Source organism: Esox lucius, chromosome 9 (assembly GCF_011004845.1).
Source record: "Esox lucius isolate fEsoLuc1 chromosome 9, fEsoLuc1.pri, whole genome shotgun sequence".
NCBI lineage: Eukaryota > Metazoa > Chordata > Actinopteri > Esociformes > Esocidae > Esox > Esox lucius.
Genome location: NC_047577.1, coordinates 14,263,487 through 14,284,925, shown reverse-complemented (window position 1 = coordinate 14,284,925; position 21,439 = coordinate 14,263,487). Strand labels below are relative to the sequence as shown.

At 40.7% G+C, this 21,439-nt stretch overlaps 1 protein-coding gene across 3 annotated transcripts in view; it reads right to left on the bottom strand.

Moving 5' to 3' along the window:
* The window catches only part of sorcs3 (sortilin related VPS10 domain containing receptor 3), a 212,391-nt gene that overhangs the window by 97,431 nt on the left and 93,521 nt on the right, over window positions 1–21,439 (bottom strand). For all 3 annotated transcript variants that reach the window (XM_020049430.3, XM_010873025.4, XM_020049431.3), the window contains exon 3: window positions 6,020–6,119. In XM_020049430.3, the coding sequence (XP_019904989.2) occupies window positions 6,020–6,119 (100 nt within the window). The remainder of the gene's footprint in view (window positions 1–6,019; window positions 6,120–21,439) is intronic.

Sequence of the window (21,439 nt, the reverse complement as noted above, 5' to 3'; positions counted from 1 at the left end):
TGTGTAAGCAGGGAAAACACGGTCACTTGCCATGAATGGGATATCAAAAATAACCATTCACGTTTAAATGTTCCAGAATGTTCCGACTGGTTTGAATTAATTACTTTCAACGGCAAGGCTATTTGAGAAAACTCAAACAGATTTTTTTCTTTTTGTTCTCTCACTGGGATCATTGTCATTGTCTTTCTCTACTAGGATTCTGTTCCGTCCATCTCAGTGGGTAGAACTTGTTTTTATCATGTGTTTATTCCACAACAGATTTGCAGGGTGTTGCAGAGGGAGTTAAAAATATACACATCTATGATGTATAATATGTATCCTATGAATTGAAATAATAAAAGCTGTATGGAGGAAGACCTGGGTATAAGGCTGATGGGTGTCTCCATTTAAAAAGCTTGAAGCTAAATGTCAGACCCATCATTCAAATCTATTATCTGCTCTTAGAAAGGTCAAGCCTTGGGATTTTTTTCCTTTAGACAATAGTTGAGGAGGTAGTCCACAGCATTAACAGAATCATGTCCTATGGAAACCCATTGATTTTCACACTGTTTATTTTCCACAAAAACCTGGAGGCATAAGATGAACAATTATTTCGTCACAGCAATTAAAGGGTGATTACCCATTGTCTCTGAAGAGATAGAGATATCCAGTTAAAAAAAATCCCTGCATGTGTTAGGTAACCAGATGCTAAGCTTAGCCATTCAGACACAATGAGGAATGAGGAAAAAAAAATCCCAGCTTATCAACAGCAGGCTTTGGCTCATCCATCCAGTTCATGGTAAAATCGAAATAATGAGATAAGATCGTAGGTGAGCGGAATTGCAGGTCAAGGAGTCAGAGGTCAATGGAGGATGTGTAAAAAGTGGTGCTCTAATGAGGACAACCAGACACTGCTGGATCTCGTGACTAGTTCACGACAACATGAGCTGGTGTTCCAAATGAAAAGTATAATTGTTACAATAAGGACACGAATAAGCCCACTTTGTCGATAAAGAAGGATGCAAACAAAGTGGCAAATTAAGGATTTGCAGTGTTTACATATATTTTGGTGGGGTGGTGAGGATTTTTAGTTATTCAATAAATAGTAACCAAGCATTACTGAATGGTGTAAACTAGTCTGGAAGAATGTGGGTCAGTGCCTGAGTGCTGTCAGTCAGTACAGCCTAACTCCTTGCAAATACAAACTGCCTCTATCCTTATTGAATCTCATGGTCCAGCAGAAACACAGTTTCTGTCAAGAGTTAAGCAAATTAAAAGTGCATGTCCGGGGTGTGTGTGTGTGTGTCCTTTAAAATGCCCCAGGCGTTTGTCGGGCAGTGCTTTGGATAGATGCCCCGGGGTGGTTGGGAGACTGGCCCCAGTGACTGGACTGTCTTGATGTTGCTGTAGGGCCTTGCTGTTCTGTTATTTTGTCCCCGTGCAGCTGTTCCACCCAATTCAGGACAAACTGGTGGTGTGGATGATCCGGAGACATGTTACTGTCCTCAAGGAGGTGAATGTCTGAGACCCTCTACTGTATCTCAGTTTGACATAGCTTAGGGCGCGTTCCCTTCACCTTTTGTTTCCACTGGGATGATGGTGGACGCCCTTAAGCAAGGTGGACCGGGCAAGAACTGGTCGAAGGTGTCAGTGAAGATGTCAGCGATGCCCATCAGCTGGCTGGCACTCTCAGAGGACAGATGTGGAGGCTGTCATGTCGGGTGGCTTTGTGAGTATACACTTCATTGAAAGTGTCTCTCACACGAGCCTTGGATAGTGAGAGACAGCCGGATGAGCCTTCCTGGTTGGATGAGCCTTCCTGGTTGGATCAATATAAGAGCTCAAAGGGAATTGTTGAATTGTCTGGGAGGGAGGCATGGTTTGGCACAATGCTGATGGATTTATTCTGTTCCCCGTTGAGAGTCCAAATTGAACATGCCTTTTATAAAAAAAATCTGCAACCCTGACAGATCTTTGAAGCTCATACTGGCTAGCTTTGCAAGAGCAGTGTCGTGGAGTCATTGGTGCACGTTCTCCTGAAAATGATTGTTATAGTACAGGCTTTAACTAGGATTTTTGGTTTGCTTCTGGTTAGGGTAAGTCAGAAATTATACTGTGGAAACAACATTGTGAACACATTTCATAATGAAGCTGGTCACGGCCAATGTATATTCCTCAATGCTGGTAGATGAATCTTTCTCAATATTCTAATCTGCATGACATTTCCATTTGTTGAGTTTATTTCCAAAAACAAAACAACCATCTAAACAGTTTAAAATTAATGTTCTCCAGTCTCTAAGGGTATGAATTATGGCTGTTAATTATCAAACTTTAAAAACATTTACTTAAGCTGCGCTTTAGTTTATTTATTTTGTTTTGTTAAATGATATGCAGAATTTTCACAAAATCAGTGTAGCAGCTGGATTGTAATGTTGGCATGTATACTGCACTATAATGTTATTGTTTTACATATCACTGGATTAATGTGTTAACTTAACAGTAAGTTACTCAGGATAAGACCATCTGCAAAATGTCCTAGTTCAATTATCGCTCTGTCCTTGAATCAACAAGAATGTATTACACTTAACTTGAAGAGGAACATATCATGTAGTGTTCTCATTTAATACATCTGATTACTAATGATACTTTGTCTGACACTGCCACTCTTTTGGAATTTCTTTCCACTTCGCCATGCATGTTAATATAACTATGTTAATGTTAATTTAACGGTTACTTCACCACCACACACGGAAGCACATCATGGCCTTGGATTGGTAGGTTCAGTAAAGACTTATGTTAGGATGGGAGCAGCTCTATACACACATTCAAGAAAATAAATAGCCTGACAATTTATTTAGACCTTTAGTGATTCCATTGTAAAAATGAAGTTATAAAATCTGAAGATATACATCAGTAAACTGAGACATTGAGAAACATTAAACCAGTATTCACTGACAACTACTGTACCTGGTGTGCCCAGAATAACCTGGTGCACCTCTTTCTTTCTCATTTGGTCGCAACACTTTTTTTGGTTGAATTTTTGCTTGCCTGGAGTTTTACAATTGACATTTTATGTCAAACACTTGGTCCTTAGACTGTTCTACACCTATGTACAAGTACGTCAACTCTAGGATTTGAATCCACAATAACTTGTCTACTGCCTCCGGATTGATGAACTGCTAGGCTGCCTATTGCTCATGTTTGAACAAGATGTCACTTTGTGCTTAATTTCAACTCAAAATCGAAGAGGATGTCTGCAATGGCTTAGGATTAGTTAATGAAACAGCAAAGTAAAGCACAGTGCCAGCCCTTTCTAAACTGTCGGTAACATGTCAGGTGGTTTTATTGTCAATTCAGGTCCCACATCACTATTGAAAACCATTGATTTCTTTTTTAGATCAATGCCACAAATGTCAGGACTATTGCCCTACAAATGACTATTGCCCTGCAAAAAAGCTATAAAAACACTGGAATTGGTTCAGCCGCCCTCTAAATTAAAACATTATTGTAAGGTGAAATGATGTACAAATAATTGCAAACAGATCATTGGTTTAGATTACATAAAAGTGACATCCAGTTCTAGCCTGTTATAACAGAGCTGCACACCTGAATTTCAATTTGATTGAGAGTGTGATTGGTCAAGATATGTCTGAGGTTGGATGTAGGGGGACGTGACTTTTAGATCAGGGGAGATCCCTTGTAAAACAGTGTGTTTTTGGAGGTGCTTGGCAATTTCAAAGAGGTGACCAGATCGCACCTTTAAGTGGGAGGTGAGATCAGGTCAGAGTATTGTCCAGTGAGGTTGTAGGCTAAGCAAGAGCATGTACATTTGTGCACAGCTGCTAGTTGTGTAATGACATTTTGGGGAGACTTTTGGCTACAGAGTGCAGATCTCAGACCAATTTGTAGAAAACACAAAGGTTCCATAGTCTCTTCAATGCTCTCACGTGACTAATCAATGACACATGCACAGTCTACCACTGTGTTAGGAAACATGGCAGGGATAAGTTCCCTGCAGCAGATTTGTTATCTGTCCACGCATTTCATGTGTCTTTGGCTTGGTTAGCCTTTATCCCTGTACCTAGGAAATGCCTTCAACTAGAGTATAAGGGCCGTTACCAAGTTTGGCCAGCCAATGGAAAAAGAGTCAACAGGGTATACTGTGTCCCAGATATATACTATATCTCTGTTTTACCGAGTCCCAGGCGGTCCTGGGTTAAGTGCATCAGCTCAGTATCCCACAAACTCTCCATCCCGGGAGGGCTTTTCAGGGTCAGTGCTAGCGATCTAACGACTGATTTGACTCTCTTTGGGATATTAGGCCCAGAAAGCCAGCTGGAGCCCTTTTCCATTCACATTACCAACACAAACAAAAGTTTATCCACAGAAAGTTAGATAGTACAGGACCTTAGCGTGACCCTTAATAAAGTTAAAGAGTGACAGAGGCCCCCTGTGTTATAATATGGAATACATGATGTAGTTCCCAAAGTGAAAAGAGACTTAGGTCAAAGAAAGTGCAAGTGTACCTATAAATCGTATTCATAGCTTGAATACATTAAGCTTTTCTGACACATCTTTCTGGTCTCAGTATTTTGCCATGAGCCTTGGCAAAACTTTCTGAGGCTATGACTAAGTATAAGTGTTGCTTAGTAACAATCTTAAATTGACTTTCTAAGTCCAGGCAAGCTGTCAGGATAAGGCAGTGTACTGTAAGCTGAATACGTCCATTTAACTTGAGAAATGCAACAAATTACAAGCATTTGAAAGCTTGAAAGAAAATATTTATTCAAAGCCTAAAAAGGTACAATTCAAAATTCTGTATGTTAACCTTTTGCGGGAATGAGAGCTTTTTGTTTTGTACATTTCACATGTTCCTCATTTTTCGTTTAATTAGGCACAATCTTTTTTTCTCTAGCCTGAAACATTTCCTTAGGTACTTAGTGTCTAAGAGAAAGTATGGCACTATGTTTTCTATCTATACTACTTAGACAATTGAATGAGTCCAATCGCTTCAAAGGAATTTTTTTTCATGGGAAGTAATCAGTACACCTTTTTTTTGTAATTCCCCTTTAATACTGCTTCAGGCACAATCATTGCATCTAACAGAAAAGCAATGTGCCAGTATTGGATATACAGTATTTGCAGACTCCTGCTGCTTCATAAACCTAGGTAACTCAACTTCATCACCAAAGTTTTGGTAAATGTATGTCTGTAAATCCATAAGGCACAATTATAATTATTAGGCTGATCAAACGTGCCCACATAATGACAAACGGGGGACATCAGTTGCCAGATATTGTGATTTTGCTTATCTAGGCTACTATGTCTAAACCGTTTATGAATGTTTGAGGTGGAATACGTGAAAACTGCGTATAGGCAACCATCTACCGGTGAACTACAGTACCAGTAGCTTGCAACTGACTTTCACTGTACTTCAAAGTGATCCCCAGTCTAATATCTCTAGCTAACTTTGAGTAAAAAATGCATTTGACCAGAAGGAACGAATACCATCAGCAGCAAAAAACAAAAAAAACAAAAAAGTTTTAACAGTTAAAACTAAAAGAAAAGGTTGAAGGATAAATATGTAGAATATATTTTACATGTGGGAGTGTTTTATTGAAATCAACACTACCCTTATCTCTATGCGTAGAAATTACAAGAAAAACCAAATCTTCACAGACGGTCCATTACTAACTTGTGAGTCCAAGTTGCACTCGGGGCTGCTAATAAATTTCCCATTTTGACTTTAGTTCAAGAAGCTTTTATTTGCCCCAGTGCAACCTTGTCTCAGCTATACTGTACATGGTATACTTAAATCCAAGACTTTGACTTTTTTTGATGCTATAATACATCACTTCTATTTATCAATAAAATTCAAAATTTTAGGATGCCCGTTTGCTAGCTCTCTGAATATCTTTTGGTGAATAAATATTGCAAAACCTTTCTTTTTCAATTTTCAGATATTATAACGCAAACATTCTACATATTTCCCAAGTGCATGACATACTATTGAACATTTCACTGAAAAACTATGTTTTACCTTTCTCTTGTTGGATGGACAGACATACAGGTAGCTCAGAACTGTCTTAGATCCCACTTTGTCATTCATCCTCTCGTAAGTTGATCCATAGTCTGTTGATCTGTAAATGAAACAAATGTGTTTAGACTTCATGAAGAAATACTGACAGACAGGCAGTTTTATATGCTAGACAGACAGACATACCAACCCCTGCTACCAACCAGCACCCCATTGTATTTTCCTGGTTTTGTTGTCATGTGAAATAGCCGTGTAATTGAACATCGTAAAGTATTCACCTTTCTTACAGTTATAAATACAGTGATCAAGAAAGTTCGAGGACCTTTGATCCTATAAACGTACAAACCAAATATCCAGCCATGACGCGCAGCAGGGTAAAAACATTGTGGTGTAACCCCCGTGACAGCATAATGAAAGAGGTTAAACATGCATTGATGGGTGCTCAGAAAAAAAAACGAACACTCCACAGATGTCTGGAGGCCGAGCACAGTTAATAATTGATAGGTTCCCCTGATTACTACTTTGAAATGAAATATGACGAATGCAAAAACATGTGGATGTGCCCTGAATCCAGGGGCCTTAAATAATTTAGCAGTGGGAATGAGCTGTTAGCTAACATAATCCCATGAAACTGCTAACATTTACCCATCATCCATCACAAAAGTTAAGCAGGGAATCATCAGTCATCGGCTTGCCCACTACAGTCGACATCCTTGGTCCCTCTTTAGGCCTACTTTTTAAGAATAGCTACCTTGTGTCTGTGATTACCGGATTATTGAGTGAAGACGAAAAAATAAAACAGGAAGAAAAGCGACCCAACACCGACTCAGCAGTAATGTGCAATACACAGTGAGAGCGGCGAAAGATGAATGGGAACAGATTCTTACTTCATACCTCTTCAGTTTTTTTGGTTAGTATTTTTTTCTCTCTTTCTCATGATGGCGTAGCCGAGCAGCCACTAGTGCTGCTCCGCCAGTAATGGAGTTTCGGTTGAAATTACAATAAGATCTTTCTCATTTCAGTTCATTGCTGAGTGCTGGGAAGAGACAGTCGCAATGATTGCAAAGTAGAATAACCAGAGAGACAGACACAGCATGTGGGCGTGCTGATGGCTTCCGCGGCTTCCACAGGATATTAAAAGAGAGTTAGGGAATTGAACGAGGTGACGACTGAATCGGTGGAGGAAATTCTATTATGTAGAATGGGCCTCCGAGCACTAGGGAGCTCCCAAGGGCCGCGTTTGAGCAGGCAGGGACATTACAACCCCGAAACAGTGTGCTTCCTGAGTGGCTTGTGAAGTATAAATTGAAGAGATAGCCAACTGCTGTGTGGTATTATATGCATCTATTTTCCTGTTCACTGCTTAGTTCCAGCCTCATGTACCAAGGCTTTTAGTGTGCCTGGGTCTAAAACAGACAGAAGGGGCGATCATACGAAATGCCTTCAACGCGTCCTCCGGACCCCAACGTGTGTGCTACCTTGAGTTAGCCATGAATGTCAGCTGAGAAGAGAGACTGCACACGTAATAAGCAAGCAACCACAGCTTTTCAAGATGTCTGCTGTGACAGAAAATCCGGGCTTCTCTCGATTTTCGACGAAATACTTCCTTTCCCAAATGCAATCTTCATTTGCCCTCGTCCGCCGAGGCCATTGTTTGCCAGTTGTTTGTCGTTTACGTCTAGGTTAGGGTCTGGACAGAATGTGTTGAGGGTGACTGAGACAGAGAGGGAAGCGATGTTCCAAGCTAAACCATTTGAAACTTTCGATTCAGGGTGCAGTAGAGAAGTAATACCATTTTGTTAGAATAACAGTTTAAGAAAATTACAACACTTCCCGGGCATCTGAAAATAGCTGTGTTTTGTCTTGCTGATGGAAGACAGCGGTGGTCTGGAAGTTATTTTAATGGCAGAGGGGACTGGGTACAGGTGTTATACTCTGTGCCCTTGTTGACTGCTAACATCGAGGAAGAAACCCTGAGGAAGTACTTAAAAATTATGATTAAATGCTTTAACCGCATTAAAGAAGTCATGATGTTCTTGTAGTTAAATAGGGTGCTGGAAAGGGTTTTTAATCAACCATTCTCATCGTCAACAGTCTGAGGCAAGAGCCTAAGAACTTAACTTTGAGAATTTCATGCAAGACTGTTGTTTCTGAATACAATGCACCTAGAGAATACTAGATAACTGTTTACAGTAGGTACTCACAGAGCAATGTTGGTGTGTTGGCATACTCACTGTAAGATACAGGAATGTAAAGGCTTAATAAATAATGAAGGCTTAATCTACATTTCAAGATTCCTTGTAAAAACACTGAAACCATATACTTCATATTGCAGACTGTAACATGTAAAACCCCAACACTGACCATGTTTCATCTGTAAGGACAAATCATCAAGTTGAGGAGAGAGAGAGAGAGAGAGAGAGAGAGAGAGAGAGAGAGCAGGGGGTAGACAGAGAGAGCAGGGGGGTAAATGTGCATGTTCCTCCATGAAGATCAAGTGAACAGTAAAAAAAAAAAAAAAAAAACACATTGGCCGGAAATCGCATTGGGCACTGCTGTGAGGTTTTGCCAGATGGCTGCTAGTAAAGCAGAACAATTCAGTGGTTGGTGAACAGACGCACTGTGTGGAGACCATGCTCTAGGGAGAGAGCAAAGAGCCCTGTACTTCAAAGTGAAAGGGGGGCAAAACTCCAAAAAACCAAATCACCTTAGTCCCTCGTGCCACACAAAACAAAAGGGATAAAGCTTGGAGCGTACAGGAGTGCAACCAACTCAGAAGTCCTATTCCTGTAGTGTTCCAGCAGCGAAACAAAAGTTTGCTGATCTGTCTTGCACAGATAGTGAACGGGCGGAGGTCTCTCTGCTTAGCTGACTTGGCTGGCCTTGGACCAACTAAAGAAATAGGAACTGCATGCTTGCATGGCTAAAAGAGACCGCAAAAAAGACAAGCCAGAGAAAACCAAAAAAATGGCAAAAATGGCAACCAGCAACCAAATATTTTACCCTTTCCACAGAATCATGTCATAAATTTGACATGGTCATGTTGTTGGTGTCAGAAGCAAGGTTAACACAATGGAAAACTTCCCAATGACATTGCAACAGTGCAAGTCCTTTCCTTAGAGAGAAATGAGGCAAACAGTACAGTCCTTTGCTAAGAACCCTGAGGCAAGATCAAGCCTTCAGGCTTTAAACATATGATCTTCCTTCTAACTGATATTTTTAAACTTCTTCAGGACATACAGTAGGCCGAGCTCTGGTTCCCAGTCTTAAGATCGTCTGAAGAAAACGTCTGAATGTTCTGTTAAACATTTCTACAGCTTTATTCTGACTGACTATTAGGCCTTTTTGTTCCCACCTAGACCACATGGGAATGACAGAAGCAATCAGGATCTGACCGCCAGATCTATGCAGGACAAATCGACTACTTGGATGCATGCCGAGACTTCTGTACGGTTCAGAAAATGTGAGATGAGAATTTAGTGGCTAAGATTTGTATGGCAAAGGCAAATGGCCACAGGTGGAAATTGGGCAATGACCTACCATCATGTCACTGATAAATAGTGTTGCTAAGATAACAGACAGGTAGGAATTGACTAAATGGGCAAAACAGAATGGTTAAGCAGGGGAGAAAGCCGACTGGAACGATTCAAAACAAAAATTGCTATAACTCTTCATAATTGCTAGATTCTTGGATTAAAAAAGAGCTTTAAATTCAACAACAACAATATATTCACATTAGAGAAGTCCTGTCAATGCTGAGAAAGTGATATGAAATACTCTGCAGATTCAGGGGCCTATAAAGAAAGAATAAACCGATAATAAAGCCCCCCAGTAAAGGGAACTGTGATAGCACATTGTCTCAGGCTAATCTACACCCTTAATATACACCATTAACAATCATCTCTCTGTCATAAATCAAGAGACTCCCATCAGCAAACTGCTGTCATTTTGAGTTCAGAGCTGGTAGCTGAGCTGAAAGTTTTATGATGACTATGAAAATCCATCCTACTAGCGCACACATGCCAAAAGACAAAAAAAAAAAAGAAGAGAGAGAGTAAGAAAGAAAGGGAGGGGGAAATGAAGAGGGGAAAAAAGAATGAAGAATGTGTCAGTAGTGGAAGGTGTCGAGGGCAAAGACAGCAAATATAGCTTTTAATAATCTCCGCTGCCATCAGCATAGCTTATCTCGGGAAGGGGACCAGTATTGTACAAGCTGTCAGAGTGTTTATCTGCTGGAACATATACTGAACGTCGAGGCACTCACACAAAAACTCACACACACACACACACACAAACACCAACCTAAGGCACATTAGCTGCAGGAGAATCTCCTCACTAATAACAGAATTCATTGAAGCGTAATTGAAAATGACTTTGGAGAATTGCCACATTAAGGGTAGGGAGAGAGATATTTGCAGGTGTTTGCTGGTGGAACACAGTGGCTGGTCGGTGAGCGACACGCAGGAGGAGGGTGGAAACTCAAGCGTGAATGAATAATGGAGAGAAAACACACACATTTACAGATTGAGTCCTATCGGTGAGAGGAGATGTGTTTTTTCTTCTTTATCTCGACACTCGGGGTGACCTCGAGAAATGAGAAACAGGCAGCAGAGAATGCAAGAGGAAATATGAAACAGGCCATGCGTGAAACAAAACAACAACAACACTGCAAACAGGGGAATGTGTGACCAGATGCACTCTACCACCTAGGCACTCTGGCTGTTTGATAACAACAGTGCACTGGGAAGACAATGAATATTCCCACTGTGTGAAATGAAGATGTTAGATAACAACCAAGAGTGAGTTCCAGCTACTGTATCGGTCTCGTGTTGCCAAGCAAGGGGGGGGGGGGGGGGGGGGGTTATGAGACATGAAAGTTTAAATCTCCCAAATGTACCAAACTCTTGCTGTCATGGGATGTTATGGACATGACAACCAAGAGGAAAGAAAAAAATATTGTTTTGTCAACTTAACGGACACAGGATGGAAAAGAAAGTGATTTGACGTGAACACTTCCTTCTCACAAGTCATACAGTACTTTCACAGCACTTAAGCCATAGCCTTTCTGACATCAATGGAACTTTATACAACAACCACTAGAATGCCATGAGTTGCTTGACACAGGAGAAATAACTAGACATGAAAGTTTAAGTGTCACATATTTTCATTTCAGTTTAGGCATGGCATGCATAACCAAGCTATGCTTACAAGTGAGCACGTGATGAAATATGATGTTATAGGCGGAGCAATTATTGGAAATGAACTTTGAATTGAATAATGAATTTGTTTCTCAACAAATTAATCCACGGGAACCACAAAGGTTTTTTAGGAGATCCGTAGTCAACTGGAAACATACACGTGCTTTCGGAAAGAATTCACTTTCTCCACATTTTGTTGTGTTATCACTAATCAATAATGCATTTGTTTTTTTTACATCAACCTACATACAGTACAAAACCACTGAACTGAAAACAAATTTTTAGACATCTGTGCCATTTTATTGACAATGAAAAACGCATGTGCATAAGTATTCAGACCCTCTGCCATGTCACTCCAAATTAGACCCAGACACATCCTATGTCCTTTCATCATCCTAGAGAATGCTGTAGAACTTGTAGAACCTGTTGCAAATGCAATTGATTGGACACGATTTAGAAAGGCACTCACCGGTCTATATAAGGTCTCACACTTCACAGTGCATGTCAGAACAAAGACAAAGCCATAAAGTCCAAAGAACTCTTTGTAGACCTCTGAGATGTGTTACGGCATAATTCTTTTAGTTGGAAAAACCATAGCTAAAGATAATAGCTAAAGCCATTCACTCTGACAGAGCTGGTAGAACCTGCCATAAGGTCAACCATCTCTACAGCTCTCCATCAATCAGGCCTTTATGGTAGAGAGACGGAGGGCCAATCCTGAGTAAAAGGAGGACATATGCCACCTGAAGTATTTGAATGCCAAGTGATATGTCTGACGAAAACAAGGTACCACTCATCACCTGGCTAATACCATCCCTGCGGTGAAACATACTGGTAGGAGCATCATGGTATGGGGATGCTTCTCAGCAGCATGGACTGGGAGACTGGTCTGGATTGAGGGAAGGATGAACAGAGCTAAAAAAAGAGAGATTATTGAAGAAATCCTGATCCCCAGTGCATAGATCCTTAGGTAGTGGGGAGGATTCATCTTTCAGCATGAAAACAACCTGAAGCACAGAGCAAAGAAAATTCTGGGCTTCAGGACAAGTTTGTAAATGTACTTCAGTAGCTCAGCCAAAGCTTGAACCCCATTAAACATCTGTCACCTGAAGATCACAGTTCACCCATGTTGCCCATCCAATCTGATAGAGTTTGAGATGATCTACAAGGAAAAATTTGGGGGAAAGCCCAAATCCAGGTGTATATTGTTGGTAGAGGCATACCCAAGAAGACTCAAAGCTGTCAATGCTGTGCCAAAGGCTCTACAAAGTACTGAACAAAGGTTCTGAATACTCTAAATATGTGCAAGAGAAGTTTTGTTTTGGCACACATTTCTAAAAACATGTTTTTGCCATTCATTATTGGTTACTTCTTGTAAAATCATGGTAAAAATGAATAACTATTAATTTAATTAAACATATAAAACAACAAAATGTGGAGAAAGCGAACAGGTCTTAATCCTTTCCAAAGGAACTCTATGTAATTCATTTGTGGATGCTTGTTAACTGAACTAAGCACACCTCTTTCTTTTGCAATTATCCCATAAACAAACAAAGATGTTTAACAACAAAAATAATGTATTTATAAGAAGAACATTTTGAAATATTAAAAGTAACACAAACACAGGTGATAATGAAAAAAATTAAGAGGTAATTATTAATCATCTCTGTGCCAGAAAACGGCTCTTTTAACATACATAACTTACATCTCAAATGTGCTGTATCACCATCAAAGAAATAGTCAAGACATTGATTATAGGGTGTAAGAAATCTAAAGTACATTACTTTCCTGCCTTATATACAAAGTCAGCGACTATTATATGTACCCACATTAATGTGTTAGAAATTTGAAACTGAGAACCAAAATATTATGTTTTGATGTTATTATTATTGTATATTAAGTTGGCAGTTATGTGCTTACATTCATTTATATAGTGGTTTCATCAATATATAAACAATAGTAAATGCTGAGATTTATCACATGCTGTGAATTTGTAATTAAAAACAATTTCCCTCCCCGAGATAATGGGCCCTGACCCCCCAACAGATCCCACACTATGGGCCCATATTTCCATAGCACTTTAAGCAGGGCCTTCATGGCATGAATACACATAATTCATTTAATTCACCAGTACACTTTTGGCCAAGTGCTTTGAAGAACTGTAGATGAAGAAAATGTGACATTTGTAGATGTCTTTAAGTGGCCTCACATGCTGCCTTGTGAGTTTTTCTGTCATGTTCAAACAATGTCCTTCACAACTGATGGTGCATCTTCAAGGGCCTTGACTTGACCTCCTCCTGTTCTCCTCCTGTTCTCCTTCTATTCTATAAATTCCAGAAAGCTTTTTTCCAGAATGAATCTTTAAATAAAAGTTTGAGGTTTCCCTCCAGGCATGATTATTTTTGCATGAGGGCGAAGAGAGCTTTTTAGGTCAAACAGAGACAAATCTTCAAGCAAGTCAACGGCGTCTGCTTTTCCTCTCCCATTGCCAAGCACCTGAAACGTAACCGTGTTGACTTAACGTGTGGTCACTTCAGAACCTCTTCTGTCCTGTCAGCACCTTTACACGTGTTCTGCGCTTTCTTCACAAATGATCACGCTCTCTGTGTGTAACCTGGTAGAGAGAGTCAAGCTTAGGTTCAGGGCACTGGAGCAGGCTTTGAGGTGTAATTGTCAGGTGGGCTCTTTGCTCTTGCTGGGCAGACACGACACAAGCAAAACTGATTCTCATTCATTATTTAGAGGCATAGGAAGCTGAGTCTGAAGCCGACTATGAAATATCTAAGGATATTACTTTCCCCAGCTGCATGGTACAGCACTGAGCGTCATGAACTCGTACAAGAGTTTCTCCGGGAGTGTTGTTACTGATGATAAGTGACACCTCAGGGTCAGAGGAATAAGGAGAGTAGTAGAATGTGTGTTCTTCCAGCAGATGTGGGAATATAGGTGAGCTCTCTGGTAAAGAAGGACTCTGACCACAAGAGTGTTACTCACATAGTTTAAATTCATGATGACAAAACAAATCTATATGTCAAGTAGATTGGTATACATTTTATTTTAAAAAGGCCCATTGTATACATATTTCTTATTGAAACAACTTTCAGTCTATTTCTTTTACAATTCAAATGCTTTCTTTGCTGGCACCAGTCCTGTAGCTATTCGTTTGTGGATGGAGAATTTCACAACTCCATTTCTCTTTACTATAAGCCAAAGGGGATGATGTGAAAAAGGTGTGGACTGTGGAAGATAGTGCCAGGGGTCAGTGGTGACCTCACGCATCATCTGCTCTAACCTGCCCCCAGGCATTTTGAGAAAGTCAATAATCTGCCTCCCTTTAGTCAGATTTTGCTGAAGTAGCTCTAAGCCTCTACAAGACCACCACTTAAAAAAAAAGAAAAAAAAGTGTGAGAAATCACACAGAAAATATTAAAATAACTCAGTGTAAGTGAGGGAAATAAATGGTTTGTTCCTATTTCCGTGAGCACTTAGAGATGATTGTATAGAATGTCGCCAGGCTTTTCAAAGCCTATGTCATAATGAATGAGGGGCCACAAACAAACTCTTGATTTACATCTAGCCATAACTCCGGTTGATTGATGCACATCATTCTCTGTATGCAAAATCCAATACTATATAATTTCCCCTCTGCTGTCAGGTTTAAATCACGATTTACAATGAATGGCAAACAAATGCAATTGTTTACCTGCAACTAGGGCGGTTTTTCATCTGGATTCCTGGGTTAAATAAGACGGATAAAAGGCAATGCGGAAATATTAGATGTCTCCACTTGTGCTTTTCTAAAAGGTGTGTTTGATAGTGTTCTTGATAGTGTACTATCAAACACACTCACAGCCTAACGCCCTGCTGCGTTCCACTCAAAGGGTTCCAGCTACACTCCTCATAGATCTACAAAAAAGGGAGACGTCTCAGAGAGAGGGGAAGTGAGAAATCATATTCCACCTCTTATGTCCTTTATCTGTGTCCTTCTGCTCCCTCTCCATATGAGTAGTTTCAGAGCCAATCATGTGGAAACTCAGACACAAGGAGATGGGCTGAGTTGATATGAAGTGGAAAGTAAAGTGGGGAGAAAGTTAAAAGGGGGGGGGGGGGGTGGTGGCGGCTAGCCCGAACCTTCAGGATGACATGGCTGAGAAAAGCAGATTTCGGACAAATCTTTTGTCATTAAAATGGTTAATGTCGTTTTCTGCCGGAGGTTTGCAGCGAATCAGATAAGCCTGTCTGGCATAGAGGCTGTCTTCTTGGTCTCTCCTGACACTTCCCTTTCACCTTCTCCCAGTCCACAGAATACTGTTAGAACTCTGTTGCAGCGTCGGCCCCGGCCCATCCATAATTTCAATGGATTTCAGCCCCTGGCGTCCATTGAGGCTCTATGGATTTACCGCTGCACGAAAAGGGGCAATTGGTAAGCAAAGCACAACACATGTATCTACATCAGCAGCTAGCTGGAACCCCTGGTAAAGTGACGTTAGGAACGTGATTTTCACATTGGAACGGCACACAGAAGGCGTCCACGGTCCCACACCGTATCTGTTCGCCCGGATGAGCTAAATACTTGCTTCAAGGCAAGTGACTGAGCTGTGCGTGGAAGCTCCGACTGTTCCAGGCAACCATGTAATCTCCATCACTGTCGCCAAGGTTCTACATTTGAACTGGTTAACATTCACACAGCCAGATGGAATACCTGGGCACCGCGCAAGTGTTTAACTGGACCTCTTCAACCTCTCCCCGACCCTCGGTTCATAGTACTGAGTTTCAGTCAGACAGCCGTAGTCCTTGTGACCATGAACGCCAAGACAACTAGACTCAATGGCTATTGTCCAGAAGCAACTCCCATTTGTAGCCGTGTAACGCATTGAAAGGTGGATCATATGAGCACCAATCTACTTGGACACGGGAATGTCTTGTACACAGCAAGTATTTCCAAACAGCTTGAGGAGAACCACTAAGAATGTGATCCCTATTGCAATAATTACTCCCTATTGCAATAATTACTGCCCTCACCTGGACCAGGTGAATACTATGTGAGAATGCTCTTCGTCAATTTCAGCTGCATGCTCTCTGGGCTACTCGCTAATCTCAGAACCCTGGTACTGAACACCTTCCTCTGCTACTGGGTCCTGTACTTCCTGACGCGCTGCCCCTGTTGGCGAGTTTAGGCAACAAACACATTTGCCCTATTTATCTTTGACACAGGAGCCCCACGCTTGCATTCATAATCCACTCATGTATACTCTGTAAAGCTTCTAACCTGAAACCATAAAACCATTATCCACAGAGAATTACTATTTTATACTAGCACTTTAATATTGACTTTTACTGGACAGACAGTATCCTCTACAAACACACACACCCACACACAGTCACAACAAACTAATGCTACAGACACATGCACAAACACACACTTGTACACTAATAACATACACACAAACGTTTTTTTTTTTAATATACTGCTGTCTAGTCACCTTAATCGCATCTATATGTACTTTACATATTGTACATAAACCTCAAGTCACTTTAATCCCACCTATATGTACTTTACATATTGTACATAAACCTCAACTCACCTTAATCCCACCTATACAGTGGGGCAAAAAAGTATTTAGTCAGCCACCAATTGTGCAAGTTCTCCCACTTAAAAAGATGAGAGAGCCCTGCAATTTACATCATAGGTACTCTTCAACTGTACTTTACATATTGTACATAAACCTCAACTAACTCAGCTAACTCGTAAGACTTACTACTGCTGCTCTTTATATAACACATATACTTACTACCAGTGCTCTTCAAACATAACCACATGCGTTTTATTTTGTATTAGCTTTCTTGTTATTCACTGTGTACATATTCCTTTTGTTACACATTTTGTGTATTTGATTTGAGATTTGATGCACTCACTGGTCAGTTTATGTTTTGAACTAGTGGCTAGAAAGTTATTGGATGAAGGACTCATTCCACCTTTGGAATTCTGATTCATGACCAGTCCAGCACTGAAATCATCCCAAAAATGGGGGATCACATCAATGAGGCACAGGATCGTATAAATCGAATGACACTTCTGGTGCCACAACAATCAATTAAGCATTCGTGCTCAAGTGGAAAATATCTTTGCCTTTGTCACTGCCACATCTGGTGGCTTGATGAGATCCTAACTTAATTACTGCAGAGAAATTCAAGAGCTGGGGCTTCAAAACAGAGCTTCTCGTGATTTGTAATTGTGTTGACAACCTATGATATAAGCCTGCTGGGGGTTTGAGCTGGTGATGAAATCCAACCATTTACTATTATGACAGAAAGTAAATTGTGCTTCAAAATATGAGGAAAAACCCACACGCATGTAATTAAAAAGGTAAGAATTTTAATATTGAGGAAGGAGGTAAATAATTGACCTATTCAATAATATAATGGGTGATGAATGTATCAACCCCCAGGCAATGGGACAGAAAAGGGAAATGGCCGGCCATATTAATGACTAGAAATGACTAGAAATAATAAATGGAGAACAACACTCTTCTACTCCCTTATAGTTTCACTGTTAAATGGAAGATGCAGATATATAAAGGGATTATTCCATATCTTTACAATGCCATCGATTAAAGCCTATTTGTTGCCACAAAGGACCATCTTTGCAAAATCCTTTGCTTTGAACCAAGTCCAGGATGACATCTGCTTATGAATAATCTAGACTGAGCAGCTCTGACATGAAATGGCACTGTGTGTGACTTGACTGACTGACATTAGAATCCTACAGTGAATCATGAAACTATATATATATATATATATATTATAACACATAGATGTGTTATGCAAAAAAAAATCACCCTCAATTCACCCTCAAAAATCTTCTTTATCGAGACTGACGATAAAAAAAAAAAAAGTACTGTATTCCAAGAAAAAGTTATATATGGCCTCTGGGGCTTTGAGGTAAATTCCAAGTCCAATTGTAAAAGGTCAGGTAGGTCCCCTTCTCTCCGCGACATCGGCCTTATTATAGGCAGTGACCTGTGAAATATCAGCTGGCCGGTGAGCATGCTCGCTCAGCAAAATGATGCAATTTGAAAGGATGTCACTCCTCACCCCTGCCTGACCCTGATGGGGGGGGGGGGCAGAAGGGGTGTAAATGGTAGTGGAGTGATGGAAAGGACGGGCCCAGATCGGCCTCACTTGTCTCTGTCTTTTTTTCTAGATCTTGTCTTTTTCACTCCCGGCCCTTTTGTCTTTCCCATTGTCTCCCCCTCCCCGCCTCTCTTGATGTTCTCTCTCTGTCTGCTCCTCAGTGACTGCGGGGGAATCCCTACAAATCCAAACACCCTAGATGCTGACCTGCAGATTGTAGTTGGAACAAATCTCGTTAAGAGCATGTGCCGGCTAAAGTAAGCACAAATGCTCTGATGAGACTGAATGATATAATATGCTTAATTTTAAATGTACACAATTAATCTAACCTTGTATCTTAACAATACCACTTTGCACTTCTCACAACATTAAATAATTTTCCAGACTGTAAAATATTCTGATTTAAGATCAACTAGTACAGTGCAATCCCATTTCAGAACAGTATAATATCACTGCATAATGTTACGCAATTGCAGTCCCTTGTATTAACATCACTTCCTGTCAGTTATTATCACATAATGACTTTGCATAATGACTTTGCCATACAGCACATCATTAAGACCGCAATCAAGAGAATAATAGGGCAAAAGAGAAGAAAGAAGAGCGAGGAGAAGGTTTGCATTATCCGACGGAGCGAGCTGTTGCACTGAATGCAAGGATGAGGCCAATTAGATGAAAATAATTAGTCTCAAATGCATCATGATCATTTGGTGTGAAAATGTGCGTTAACGACCCGGAGAGATTGAGACCAAGACAAGCAGGGATGATATTCCCCAGAACATAAATTGAATCGAGAGGGTAGGTCAGTTGAAATGAGAATGACTGCCTGTTGGGCCCGGACAGGGCCACAGTGTCACCGGACATCCCTGTCCCACCCCGAAGGTTTTACGCTTCTATATTTGTGCCGGGGGGTTGGGGGGTGGGTGGGGGAGGGGGGGTCGGTTTTCCTTATCCACTGTATATCCTTGTTAATCTAAGGAATGCATTTTCTAAATTGTCCCTGTCTCCTGCCCTGTTTAAACTTAGATGGACATGAGGTCTTGGATCACACCTCAGAGGTACCAGCAGGCTCAAAACCCTTGTTGCTGTCCCTGTCCTAAGTCCTCCTGGTTTTGTTGCAGATCAAGACGATACCTGACCATTCCTCCACCCCCAAGGTTGTTCCGGTCCTTGTCCATGTGGTCATGCTTCTGACCTGGATTAGGTTTTATAGACTCTGGACACAGCCCACATGCGTTCATTAATAAGTACAACAAGTACTCCTAAAACGTTCACCCGGCACAGCCCGATGAGGACTGATAACCCCTCCAGAAGTCTGGTTCTTTCTAAGTTTGGGCCCCTGTTACCGAGTTTTTCCTAGACACTGTGCATCAACACTGTTGTTGCTTGCCCCTTGGGGTTTGAGGCCGGGTGTTTTGTAAAAGCGCTTTGTTACAACTGCTGATGTAAAAAGGGCTTTAGAAATACATTGGATTGATTAACTAATTGATTGATTGTTGTGCTATGTTGGGGATTTCGTCAGCTGTGTTAGTTTGGAGTGTTGCATTTCCACACCCTCGAAAAAAAAAAAAGACTATTTCAATCGAGTTTCCTTGAGGAGAGGGTGATGTGTCTAATTTGTGAAGAAACTGTGCCATCGTGATGGATTTGCGCGAGGGAATACCTGGAGACATTGCTTTCTGAATTTCATCCAGCCTTCTGTCTGAGTCAGTAAGTGAGGAGATACATGCTGTTTCTTTAGGATACTGTGAATGCACACAGGCGATCCAGCGGTATGAGGGATTATTGTTTTGGGCTATGTACACAAATGTTGAAAAGGGTGCACCAAAGTCCCCGTAGATTACCCGCTAATGAAACTCGTACTTGGCCGCTTTACACGCAGTTCGTCACGCGGCGCATAACAAACAGTTCTCCATTTCTATACCTGTGTACCTATTTGCCAAGACTGAATTATTAATGAGTGATAAATTGCTCAGCAACCGAGGGATGAATGAGAAGGAGGAGGCAGATCTGAATGACCGAAGAAAGCATCGTTGCAATTATTCTTATGATATGAGGTCCGTCTTTTGTTCCACGGAGATGTGCCTCACTCCTTTGACTATTACGCACGGGGATGACTGATTTGTTTCCATTGTTTAAGGTCAGAGTGTTCATTAAAATTGACAGGCTGACTTTGAGATACTTGAAGGCGTTGGCTGGTGCCTTGACCTTTATGAAAAAAGTCAGCATCTGTCCTGCCATTTGGGCAGTCAGCATGGACGCCACGGACGCCACAATATAAACATTCTCGGACGGTCTCTCTGGCCTCTCAATCCCAGTAACAGTGCAGCGATTTTAAAAGAGGAATCGAGCATAACACGGTTTAGAGACATTTCAATGCTACTGCATTTATCAAGAGGTTAATGGCATAATAAAATAATAAATAAAAAACATTCATTAAACATATTCATAGGATGGTCATAAACAATAACTAGTAATGCATATTTCTGCAAAGGCCAAGGTAAACAGAATCCTACATCGCTGAGCTGGTACAATTATAAAAAAATATGAACATATATATGATTTATTTCCATATTCTATAGAAGTGGGAGGATTGGAATGTTTTTTTCTCACAATGTTACAAATCAATTTATAATGGACTTACCATATCATTTAAAATATATAACTTTAAAAAATAAATATGATCATACTAGTGACAGTACAAAATTGACACCATTTTACAGACACAGATCTGCCCTGTGTTCTCTGGGCGACCCGCAGACACCATTCAATCGCCTGCAGCCTCATCTCAACAGGGTCTCCTCTGTGACCAAGAGGAAGTGCTCTTGCTTCAACTTTATTTACAAAATGATTTTGTATTTTTTCATGTTTACAGCTTTGAATTCATGTGGGAATATCATAGTGAGATTAAACCACCATTGCCCACGGCATTGCTGCATCGCTCTGGGCCAGACAAAATTGGCTTTTTCTCCCCAAACTTGCATAAAGGGAAAACGAATATTGATGGCCAAGTCTTATTATTTCATTATTTTCCAATTAATTTAGTGTGACTAAATGACAGTTTTCCGATATGTCATTTCAAGTTCAGGAG